The following is a 13,084-nucleotide window of genomic DNA, read 5'->3' as shown; positions in this document are numbered from 1 at the left end:
AAGCTACCAGAGGTGCCTGAGAAGTTCTTCCTGGAAGGAGCATCTTGAAGTAGTCATATCCTTCTAGAACATTCTTCTGTATAAAGCCCCTAATGATCTTTTCTCTTTTCTCTTCTGTGTAAAGCACCTAATGGTGTGGATTTTCAAACTTCCTCAAGGGCAGATTAAAGCTAAACTAAGAGTGCTGTTGCTCAACATTAAAAGTTTGAGTCAAATTTGGTTCCAGGTAATTTCATATTATAGCACTCATGCTGTACCAGTAATAGATGCCAGATGAAACTGAATATGCATGTTAAGTTTTAAAGGATGCCCCAGGGCAAATACTTTCCTTATTCCATGCAGCTAATTTCTGATTGGCAAGGAACAGCATTAAGATCAGACATAATATTTCCTTGTTTTCTTATTCCTTGGATGAAAAATTTAAGCACACAAATTCTCAGTTTGAGAATTAACTTCTATTGAATTAACTTCTGAGACATTTCTGTGCTCATTTCAGCAGTGTATCAAAAGAGACTTCCTGTTAAATAACTTGTCATATCTATCCACTTCCCCGAGGAAAGTGTGTAACATTTCAAGAGGAAACTTTGGATTATCTTTGGTGAAGATGCCATTTGGTCTGGGGTATGGCTCCTATCTACTTTTGCTTAAAAAACTCAAGTTCGGGAAAACCGTAAAGGAAGGCTCTCTGAGAGAACATTTCACTTCCTTACAGCTGTGTAAAGGATAGCCACTCAAAGTGTATGTGAGGATGAAGTGAAGAAATGCTGAGCTCTTTAGGAAGAGGGGTCCTAGGAGGCGTAGAATCTATGTGGAAGTGAACAACTAATGGCCTCGATTATGTCCTTTTATTTGAATATGACTTTAAATTGTAATCGTCGGTTGAACACTCCTGCTTACTTTGTGTCACAGATTTGACAACATTCCCTTGTTTTCCTGTAAATGTGCCTGGCTCTCCTTCGGGTACTTTCTTACAGGTCCCCATAAACAAAGCCTGCAGCCCCTCCCACAAACACAGCAAGGGTTACAGTCCCATAAAACAGCCAGAAAACTACCCCAAAATAAGCTTTATTGCAAGAAAAGTGTCATATTTGATACATAGACCTACAAAAACAAACAAAACCAAAAACCATAAGTTTTTCCTCACAAACACTTGATTACAAATTTACACTGTTTCTTTTTTTAGTTATTAAAAAACAAAACAAAACAAAAAACCCCAAACTGGATATAACTGGTTACTACTCTTTGGTCAGCACAGGTGTGAGAGGGACAACCCGGAGCCTGCATGTGCTTTGGCCGTTTCACATATGAGGTTTGGTCACTGGTCCAGGAACAGGTTCTTGGGTTGAGAAGAACACGGAGACGTCCTCTTACTAGCACGTCCTGGTACAATATCTTTTTAAATGACTAAAGCAAACTAAACATCAATTCATTGTACAAACATCTTTCATACACAATAGGCTATGATAAAACGAGGCATATGGTGTATAACTACAGTATTAATGAAAATTCTAAAAAAAAAAATGGATTTAAAAAAAACAACAACATATATTCCTTGGCTGTACTGCATGATTTGTTTGCACATATGGCAATCCTGAAATAGCTTGAACATAATAAATGCACCATTAATCTAAGACAGCACCAAACACTACAGAACGCCAGGTGTTCCTTTTCAAAGGAACGGCAGTTCTTCAGCTGCCTACAGTACCACAAGTACGCAGCACACCCTGGGTAAGAATGAGGTGTTGTGGGTAGCACATGTGCTTCCTTGAGGTTATGAGAAGGAAATACAGTACGGTTTGGCCTGCAACGCTACTGGTCTCACAAGCAGTCAAGGTATTTTGCTACAGTGGTTGTGCTTAATCTTCTGTTGCCTGGTGTGTCTGGTGATGTGAAATATCGTCACAATGAGCTGCTCTGGCTTTGATCTCCTTTATAAAGGATCTAAGGACATTTCCATCTTTTAAATTACTGATTACACTGCCCATTCAGCTCTGTGAGGCTTTCTTTAAAATAATCAGATGTGTACCAGTTGGACGACTGGCAGAAAACCAAAGGAAACATCTCTTGAATCTACTGAATTTTTAAAAAGCACCTCTAAAAGAAATAGCTCAAATTTATAAATCTAAAGAAAAACAAGTGAGTTTCCCTTTTTGTTTACATAGTTTGTTCATTTCTCCATATATTACTGCATTAAAAATAAATAAACATCTATATTTTTTTTTACTTAGCGACTATAGCAAAATACCCAATGTGTTACAGACTGCTAACAGGGAAATAAAAGCTCACATTATTTTTGTGCATTTAGTGCCATATGCTGATCTCTTGAACATTTAGGTTTCTTTTTTAATATATTTTAAAGTGAAGTTATATAAAAAATACAGTAACCACGGTTGCCTTTGTACTCAAATCTTTGGCCACACCAGAGTCTAAATTATCCCTCCCTGTGAGAGTCAACATTCTGAAGTCTGAGACAGGGAGGAAAGAAACAAAAGTTGTCTTTTTTCCTCTTTAAAATTAGTCATTGATTTCTCAAAGGCTTCTAAAGGCTGGCTGTGCAGGGATTTGAGCCTGGAAGCAAGTCTGTAAGGGGTTAATAGAGTTGAATCTGCAGCCTCATTCTGAGAGCCTCCCCGAGCTCCCCTAGGAGGTAGTCATCCTCATTGCTGTCTTCCAGTTTCTTAAGCTCCTTCTTCTTGTAGAGAGGGATGCTGGTGATTTCCAGTGTGTATGTGCCAGGCACAAGCTTCCTCTTGGCCGTGTGCAAGTAGCTGAGCCCGTTCCTTTGGTGGATGCGGAAGACGCCATCATCATTCCCTTGGGAGATGACATAGCGGATGTGGTTGTTGAGGGGCTCGATGGCGGGCATGAGTTCCAGGATGTGCTCCTTAGAGCCAAGGCCAGAGAGGTTGAACTTCATTTTCATGGGGCTGTCCATGTCGACACTCTCCAGGCTGATCTGTTCAACCTGGAGAGAGAACAGGAAACCATGTGGAAGAGCTTCTCCAGCACAAGCAGAGGACCTGCTGCTGGGGCTGCAGCCACATGACAACTTATCACCCCCTCTTTCTGCACTTTCCTTCAGAGCAGTGCTTTGAAGGAGGCTACTGTCACTTCCTGTCAGCTGGGAGAAAAAATCTGCTCCACGGAGCACGCCCTGTACATCTTTAAGACTTCTCGCTCAGCCTCCTCCAGGTAAAGTTACAGGGCCGAGCCTACAGAGAGCATTCATATTTCAAGTTTTTTGGATAAGTTTATGGAATATCATGCTTATTAATAACAAAAAAAGACAATTTAGGAAATGATTATAATTTTTCTTTTTTTTTTGCTGGAATCAAAAAGAGAAGTGCAGCTGTTATGCAACAGCAGGGGTCCCCAGAGGAATCTTCACTCTGAAGGGCCCGTTTGATTTGTAAGGCCCACAAACCATGAGCGAAGCATGTTTAATAGGAGCCATTAGTGCAGAGGGAGGGACCTGCAGAATCCTCAGGGCTCAGGTTTGAACCAGCTTTCGTAAAAGACAATGGGGCAGGGCCCAGATAAACCAAGTCTCACTTGGTCTGAGGAATGGGAGGTTTAAGAATGCTATTTTAGTAAGACAGGCACAAAAAACCAATGCTTTGAGTGGGCATTTGGCTACAGTGGCCCAGAAGGGCCCATCAGTGTTCAGACAGACTCATGTCCCATGTTCCACAATGGAAAGGTTTCATAAACAGAATTTCTGGATTTGTAGTTTGGTGTACTTGATGAATATATCTCAATTGTTATATTTAAACATCACTCCGGCACCTTAGTCTACTTAAGGTAAATGTAACACTGGCCTATTTATTATTATAAAATAGAACTATAGACTTTTTGGCTAGAGAAGTCTTCTCTTATAGATAAGGAACGTTTCTGAGGCCCAGAAAACTGAAGCAAGTTGTCTAGTGCACACAGTCAGTTAGCTGAGAATTGGGTTTTTGGTGGAGGAGTTTCTCAGTAATATTCACTGAAGAGGGTGGTGTTATCCCTGATTTTTGGGGAAGTCATCAACATCTCTAGCTACTAGATATGACTCAGTGACAGTCACCGAATGTGTGCAATGTATATGCCAGCCACTGTTTCTGGCCCTTCACAGTATGGACTCAGTTAATCCTCCCATCAGCCTTCAGAGGTATTTTTATTCCCATTTTACAGGTGAAGAGATTGAAGTAGAGAGAAGTTAAGTAAACATGCCCCATGTAACACAGGTAATAAGTGGGGAGGGCCAGGAAACATATTCACAACCAGGCAGTCTGTGCTTGCCCCTTTAACCACTCTGCTAAATGCCATTCGTGGCTAAGAAACACCAGAGGCAAGCAATTCAGATCGTTAATTCCTTACAAAATACAAGTTATTTGGAGATAAAATTTTTATGGGAGGAACACCTATCTTATAAATGTCATAGAATGTGAGACCTAGTTGGCTTACCTACTGAAAATTAAAATCAGCCTAGTGTATACTATATATATATATATATATACTATATATACTATATAGTATAAACAGAACAGAACCAGATAAATTAAAAATATTTTTTTTTTGCATCATTTCAAAATAACTGTTTCCTAGATCGACATCTTATTGCCCTCTGGCGCAAATCAAGAACTAATACATGTGATCTGAAACTGTGAATCTTAAAGTCTTTTTCCCTAGTCCTTGTGTTTTGAGCTGGTAATCAACTAATTTTAATTTGCTTGTCTCTGCCATATTTTGTCCATTAATTTAGTCATGAAATTTCAAGACAGTTTTAGCTCCACTAAGGCTGAAACCTACAAAAAGGTTTACTGCATAGTATATATGACTCCATCTGGATAAAATCTTGTGACCAGACAGACGGAGGTGTACTCACCGCAGTGGGTTCAGGTTCATGAACACTTCTCTTCTGTCTGCTGTCTTTGTTAGAGTAGCCGTTGATTTTGCACTCATAGCATGCTTCCGGGGACAGAGCATTCTCCTCATCGACCTCTGCATCTAGGGACAGGTACTGCCCTTTGTTAAATCCCATTCCTGAGACACAGTGGCTATTTGCAACAAAATGCAAAGTGTTGTTAGACTTTATCATTAACTTTGACTATAGTTTTCCAGTGCTAGAGTACAGACTTGTCAGAAGTAAGAAACTGACAAAGCAAACTCTAAGCTCATAAACATAAAAACCTAATGTCTGTAACTCTTTTCTTCACCACTTAATACATGAGATTTTCCCTTATTTTGAACAGCAAAATTCTTCTGATGGGCCCCAGGCTTCCCCAATTTTCAGTCCTAATTAGACTGAAGCACTCAGGTGTAGTTAAATCCAGAAGGAAAAAGCAAAGTATGACTTTCCAAAGAGAATGCTGGAGAAGTTCTGTTGCTTCATAAGCCTGAAGCCTTTGTTAGCTGCTTGCAACAAAGCCCTCTGCTTTAATAACTGAGATTTCTGAGCTCCTATTTTTGTTAGTGAAAGAGTCAAGGAGGTGGCTCAGAATGACCCTTGTCTAGACCAGACCTTTGGTTTCAAGCAGTATTATGTAGCGATGTTGCAGATTAGTCCACACCCCTCAGTGTGTGCCTCACACACGGCTCCTTCTGAGGAAGGCGACCCTGACTGACTCCTAAATTCCCATCTTCTGTGCTGTTGCCCACCGCCTGCCTTGATGGAAAGATGCAAGTGGCCGGCACCTCAGCAGCAGTGGAAAGGATTTCACTTGGGAAAGTGTGACTAGCTGAAGCCTTGCGGAGACGGTGCCACGCCAACTAGGCACGTCCTCTCTGTGCAATATAAAGGCAGATGAGCAAAGAGAGGGACAAAATCCTTCCTCAGGAACCGCTGGGCTAGTACCTGCCACAACTCATAGAAGAATCTGGGGCAAAGCCATTTCCACTTGTACCTCACAACCCAGGTGCCTATGGCAACATGTGTGTGCATTTTTAAACATCTGCTGGTCTCTGGCCTTGAGGGATCTGATTAAATCAATTCAGGCCATTGTGAGGCGCAAGAGAATGATACTTGTATACAAGTTCAAATCTTAGGCTCACCACAAAGGAGGAGGCAATCCCATAGCACGGGCACAACCCATGTGCCTTCTTTTTTTTTTTTTCTGGTGAGGAAGGTTGTCCCCGAGCTAACATCTGTGCTTTGCATGTGGAACACTGCCAGAGCATGGCTTGATGGGATCTGAACCTGCGAACCCTGGGCCACCGAAGTGGAACCTGCGAATGCAACCACTACACCAGCAGGCCGGCCCTCCCATGTGCCTTCTTGGTGCTTCTTCCTCCCATACCATAAGTGCCCTGACCAATGCTTTTGCCTCTTGCTCTTTTAAACACTGTAGGTTTCCCTGCAGTGCTAGGTGCCAGGCGCCAGGCGGCCTGAGCTCAGGGAGGGAGGAATGGCTGTCCTGTTGGACCACTGGCTTTCTTGAGTGCAGGGAGGTTGGTGGCCTTACCCCTGTCCCACTCTGTAGTACCCAGGTGGGCAGCCGCAGAGGTAGCCCCCTTCCGTGTTGGAGCAGCCATAGTTGCAGGGGTTCTTGGAGGATGAGCACTCATTCACGTCGTGGCAGGCACTGGAGAACTGGTCGAAGGAGAAGCCGGAGGGGCAGGCACACTTGTAACTCCCCAGAGTGTTGTAGCAGGAAGCTGAGCCGCAGGCACTGGGATTGGAGCATTCATTCTCGTCTAGTAACACAAAGTGAGAAACCCTTACACAGGGAAGGCAGCAGTGATGGGAAGCAGAGCCTGAGCCTCAGAGTACCTATCTTACAGGGGAAATACTTCTAGAGATGCATTTGAAAAAATGTTTACTCTGATGGCTGATTTGCAAAGCGTATAAAATCAAAAAAAGAAAACAAAACAACAAACCCCAACAAATCCTCCTCAATTATGGCTTTAAAAATACCCTGCCCTATCCTTTTATATTCTGTTTGTGCTGTTCCTGCATAATTTGCCAGCACTTTGGGATGGGTATTTGCAGTTTGCCTACTGAGTAACTCTTCTATTCTCTTAATAGAAGCTTACATCAAAAGCCTACACTATCTCAGACAGATTCATAGAGACGGAAAGCAGATATACTAGTTGCCAGGGGCTGTGGGGAGGGAGAAATGGAGAATGACTACTAATGAGTATGGAGTTTCTTTTTAGGTAAAGTGATGAAAATGTTGTGGTGTTGATGGTTGCACACTCTTGTGAGAATATACTAAAAACCACTGAGCTATGCACTTTAAAAAGGTGAATTTTATGGTATGTGACTTATATCTCAATTAAAAAAAGCGCATATCTGCTTGTATCTATTCTCCCAGCAATTCCCAAAGCCTTCATTATACATGGGGAGGAAATATATAAAAAATTTAAATATCCTAAATGAAAATAATTGAAATAAACATCATCTAACTAGATCTATTGAACCAACAATCTAATACACTTTTAACCGCTTAAGGACCCATTAGGTGCAGACAGTGCCTCCTGAGATGGGTTTGCATCCAGCCATCAGCTGACGCAGGCTTTACAACTTTAATGACTAACATTATACTGTAAACGCCTGACAGCAGGATAATTATAGGTTAGACTTTCAGTTGCTCTTATCATTTTCACAAATTCAAAGCCTGACTGTGCTTCTAACTTTGGAGATTACAATTTTCCTCTTAACTGTCTGGTTGACATATAGCATGTGGCTTGACTCCTTTGGGCTTTATTATAATCTGGATTTCACCCTGGGCACAAATCACATCTGTTTCATGGAATTCTTTCAAATTCTTGTGACTCCAGTGGAGCACAGTATGTCTGTTTACCTAATATATGACAAGTATATGTTTCTGCCCAGATGGGGAAAGGGGCCCTTTTGCAAGTTGATGTGCGCCTGGGACACAACAGCTAGAGGGAAGCGCATATCTGCGGTAGCTCAGTGAGATTATGGAAGATGCAGACGGAGTCTCCGTGAAGAGCCCTCTCAGACAGGAAATTAAACTCAATTAAGTACGGCACAGAGGTTATTGAAAGGGTAGATGTTATTAGGCACATTTTTGTACCATGATTTAGTTCAGAATTAAATCAGACTGCCAAATGTAGAACTCTTAATCACTGGATATAAAATCTGCTATGATTACCTAATATGTACAAATTCTTAGCCTTCATTTCATGGGGAGAAAAGTATATAAATAAATTCTAATAACTAGGCTACCTATGACATAAATATAACTGCTATTTTATTTCTATCTACAAAAGACTTGGAATTCTGCCACAAGGCTTATCTGCTTTTATAATTAAATCTGACATTTATATGCAGTGTTTCGCTCCTAACAGAAAATGTAAATGAGGTTATAATTTAACAAAATGATCCTGCTATAAATATAGTATTACATTGTATTAAGTAGAAAAATTACCAGGCAAGACCAATTAGTTGAATAAATTGCATTTAAACAAACCACTGACAGGAATATTTTAAAATATGCTATATTTTTGGAAGCAACTATACTTCATATTTATATGCTATGTATATACATATGTACATCATGGTATAATTTTATAGACTTAGGTAATCTGATTTTAAAATATGTTCTTGTTTGAGACACACTTTGCGTTGACTCAAGCCTCATTAAGCTATGTTCAAATTATTCTGTAAAGGCCATAGAAGCAGGTGGAAGTTACTAACACTAATAACCAAAAGCTTCATAATTAAGACACAATTTTTATTCCTATGCAACTGTTAATAATATTCACTTATTTTCAATTTTGAACAATTATAATGCTTGCAAACATTTGAAAATGTTAGCTACATATGTACAATCTATGTACCAGAATATTATAAGTGTTCTGTGTTAACTGGCTGGAAAGTTCCTAATGTGTTCATTTGAATTAAAGCTTTTTTCAATGTTAACACTTACAAAGAACTGTCACTTTTCTTAAATTGGCAGTAGTACTGACAATATTGTAGGTTTACATTTTTTTTTTTAATAATTTTTTTATTTATTTATTTTTCCCCCAAAGCTCCAGTAGATAGTTGTATGTCACAGTTGCACATCCTTCTAGTTGCTGTATGTGGGACGCGGCCTCAGCATGGCCGGAGAAGCGGTGCGTCGGTGCGCGCCCAGGATCCGAACCTGGGCCACCAGCAGCGGAGAGCGTGCACTTAACCGCCAAGTCACGGGGCCAGCCCTACAATTTAATATTATTTAAATTATCTGATTCATTGACTCTAACAGTTTCGTCCATTTACAAGGAGACCCCAGATAAATCTGTCTGAAATACTTCATCCCATATTCCCCCCTCAATCATATGAATGACTGAAGATATTCATACACGTAGTGACAGGTAAAAATGATTTGTGGCCTTTCAATTTGCATTTTGTCATAATTCTTGTTCTTTTGCTAACTTGTTGCCTTTATTAGTGCCTGATGGGTTGTTTAATTCTATCCTTGCCATATATTTGAGTTAAAATTCCACCTGTGTTATGTGGATTCAAGGCAAGAAAGTCAGCAATTTTACTGGAGACCAGCTGGATTCCTCAACCCTGCACAGAAGAATCTAGAAACTTTTGAAATAAATCTCTGCTGTGTCATACTTACTCAGGGGCCTGCTGCTCAGAGGTGCCCATTTTAGCAGAGCAAGCTCACAAATTATTACTTGAGTTGGGGAGATCTGCTTCTGTATTTTTAGTTTTGAACTCAGCTTTGAAACCACTGATCCCTCTGTCCATAGGGTCTCTCTCTCCTGATTAGAAGGCACACTGGCGTCTGGCTGGGGTCCAGGGGGAGCTGCTCTGGGGAGACTGCCTTGCTGAAGTGCCCACTCCACAGATCCCACAAAGGAGAATTGGGATATACCAAACAGGCCTGACTTTAAGTCAGTCCAAATTTAGTGAAAACCCGTGCAGCTAGTTTTGCACTAGATATTTACAGACAGAAACCTAGAAAACTTAAAAACTTGGAAATTGAGTTGATACTCCATACATGTTCCTATTTCTACTTACGATCACTTTAAAAACAAGAATTCTTTTTAAGCTGACACATGGGAAATATTAAAGGATCATTCTTTTGCCTTAAGTTCCATAGAATTAACCAAGAAGTCCACAGTATTTACTAAATAAAATGATGGGCCTCATGTTTTAGAAACAATGCAGTATAATAAAATTGTTTTACACTGTTTTAATAGCTATCTAAACAAATACCATTCTCTGTATTCTGAAGAGTGTGCCTATCCTTTGCTTCGGTTTATGAATCAATAAATCAGGGCATAAGGACTTTGGCAACATTTTTTTTCTGTGAAGAGAAAAAAAAGTAAAGCTTATGAAATTGTTTTGATTGACTGCCTAACTCATCGTTTTGATAATCCTTTAAAACTCTGTCGTTAACTTCTTGGTCATTAATGGTTTTTGCATCCACCCCATCCCCCAACCCCCAGTGTGTATTCGTGGTGTGGCAAAGCGTCTGTCTTTGACCTGGCACAAGGCCACAGCATAGTTGTGACTTTCACTGAGTTGGTTTCCCTCCTTTGAAACTTTTCTTGATTTTCTTCTCGATTCACTAAACTGTCATTAGAAATTTCTTTTGAGAAGACCACAAAGGATAAAATCAGATTAATTTATTTAGTGGATCTCTCACAGTAAAATACTTGATATACATGTGGGGTAATTGAAATCACTACAGAGAAACAGGAAGCACCCTGCTATTTCTCTGCAGGACCACTGTTCCCCTTTCTGCCCAGCTATGCCAGCATCTTATGTCACAATGTGTTGGATGGCATGTCTATGAAGTGCATTCAAATGAAGCCAAGAAATTAGGCATATGTTAAGTCAGTCAGCTGGCTATTCAAGTAGAGAATAATGTTCTCTTTGATCAGTCTCTCCTTAAAAGGAGAATTTCCATGACTTATCCATGCAAGGAACAGAGCTAAGTGCCTACGAATTTTATTTTACAAACACTTCTGCCTGGAGTTTTCCATAGAATTTTCTGTAACTAGGTACTTTTTCTACCTTAAAATACTTCATCTCCTTCATTAAATCTTTGTGGCTGGAGAGCACAGATGGACGGTCTTCATTAAGTTGATCTGAATTCCTTTAGATTTGTATGAGGGGGATGGATGGGTAATCCTTCAACCCCAAGTCTAAAGATACTAAATTACTGATAAAAAGCCCCTGACCGTGGCAAAGGCAGATGATGATTCTTGACACTATCTTCAGAAACTTAAATTACATCTAGCAGAAAATTAAAATTATAAAAACTCTAGTTGAGGGGGCTGGCCCCGTGGCTTAGTGGTTAAGTGCGCGTGCTCCAGTGCTGGCGTCCGGGGTTCGGATCCTGGGTGTTCACGGACGCACTGCTTCTCCCGCCATGCTGAGGCCGCATCCCACATACAGCAACTAGAAGGATGTGCAGCTATGACATACAACTATCTACTGGGGCTTTGGGGGAAATAAATAAATAAAAAAAAAAAAAACAAAAAAAAAACTCTAGTTGAGTTACCTTTTAGGTACTTAAAACAACATTTTTATTATGGATATTTTCAACTATACACAAGTATAGAGACTAGTATAATGGATCCCCATGCACCAGTCCTAAGTACTGGTTTTTAAGTTCTAGGATTCAAAGTCTACCTTGAAACGTTAACCTTTATTATTTATTCATTTTACTCAAAGATACTTTAAGGTGAGAAAAGCAGACACTATGTAACAAGTGAGTGCTCACCAACACACTGATTCCACTGGTAATGCTGGATGTATCCTTGAGGGCAACCACATCTGTAGCCTCCCAGGATGTTCTGGCAGCCATGTTGGCACCTATGGTTTCCATCACATTCATCAACATCTGCAAAAACAATCCCGGCAAGATCTTAACGTAACCTTTCCTCTACTATTCTTAAATGCACTCCAAACACAACCCGTTATCAAGGGAACAAACAATCAAGACACACAGAGAGGCCGTGATTTTTCCAAGTCACATGGTTATTAGTCAGTGGTGGTGCAAAGAATGGTTCAGAGATAAGAAACCATCTCATTCTCAGGCTCTCCACCAGACCATACCACGTCAGTGCTCTAAATAACATCTTAATTTCAGCAAATCAACCGTAGCAACCACAAATGTTGTGCATTTTGGATGGATTAACTGCATATGGTTATGATTTATTTCGTAAGTAATATAAATATATTTGCATTACATATTCCAGTAGATTAAAAAATGATTGACATGTAATCTTCATTTTTGGGAAGATACAAGCACTACAGAGATATCTAAAAAGTATAATTGTTTTGTATGCAAAATTTTTATGACCATTCATGGTTAATTAGATGCAAATTTTAAGTATTCGAATGTTATTTTTAGACACGATGTGGTATTATTACACACATGGAATAATTTCTTTGTTCATACATGCATACTCTTTTGGAATGACAACTGAGGCTTTGAAATCTACCCATAAAGAGCGAAACAAAATTGGCATGTCTGATGTGTGTGTAACAAATTTATATGAATAATTAATAAATGGTATCTTATGTGGATGGTCACAAGCTGAACTCACACGTGGCAGGCAGCTGTGCGCTCAGAATACTTCCAAATCTCAATGACTTAAAGTATAAAACATTAAAATAGAAATTTCTAAAATTGAATTTTTCTTGGCTGCAAATTAGATACATATAAACATCCTGTAATGCTTACAAAGAGTATATTCAAAACTTTGACTATATTTCTAGAATTCAAAATCATATATTTCTAAGAATAATTAATTAAAGGGGGACTAAATCAATAAAAACATAAATTGTAATAGTATAAAAAATAGAAAGAGGATGTATATAGTCTCGTAATCTCTGGCATGGGTATTTTGTAGAAGATACCAACCCTAATACATTTGTCTTATACACTAGCCCTTGCAATGGAAATATTGAAAAACTATATAATGTTTTATTGACCATAGGCAGATTCTTATTTTATTCCCACTTAAATGTTCCCTTGGGCTTCATACGAAATACCTATTGCAGGGGAGACTTTATAGGAAATCCTTATTGTAGAAAAGAGAGTGAATTAGGAGTCTTAGACCAAATGAAATGGAAATAAACCATCAGTTTTCCCCAGTGCTTTCCACACATTTCTTCAATTCTCTA

The 13,084-nt window shown here is 39.6% G+C and overlaps 1 protein-coding gene across 1 annotated transcript in view; it reads right to left on the bottom strand.

Annotated features, from left to right (window-relative positions):
• Positions 1–1,049: 1,049 nt before the first annotated feature.
• The window catches only part of FBN2 (fibrillin 2), a 235,238-nt gene continuing 223,203 nt past the window's right edge, over positions 1,050–13,084 (bottom strand). The window contains exons 62-65 of the mRNA XM_004420246.3: positions 11,676–11,795; positions 6,444–6,675; positions 4,868–5,039; positions 1,050–2,965 (exon numbers count right to left, since the gene is read on the bottom strand). Of these exons, the coding sequence (XP_004420303.1) occupies positions 2,591–2,965; positions 4,868–5,039; positions 6,444–6,675; positions 11,676–11,795 (899 nt within the window). The 3' untranslated portion in view covers positions 1,050–2,590. The remainder of the gene's footprint in view (positions 2,966–4,867; positions 5,040–6,443; positions 6,676–11,675; positions 11,796–13,084) is intronic.

Source organism: Ceratotherium simum, chromosome 4 (assembly GCF_057802395.1).
Source record: "Ceratotherium simum simum isolate JZ-2026a chromosome 4, ASM5780239v1, whole genome shotgun sequence".
Classification (NCBI taxonomy): Eukaryota; Metazoa; Chordata; class Mammalia; order Perissodactyla; family Rhinocerotidae; genus Ceratotherium; species Ceratotherium simum.
This window is presented reverse-complemented; position numbering and strand designations above follow the sequence as displayed.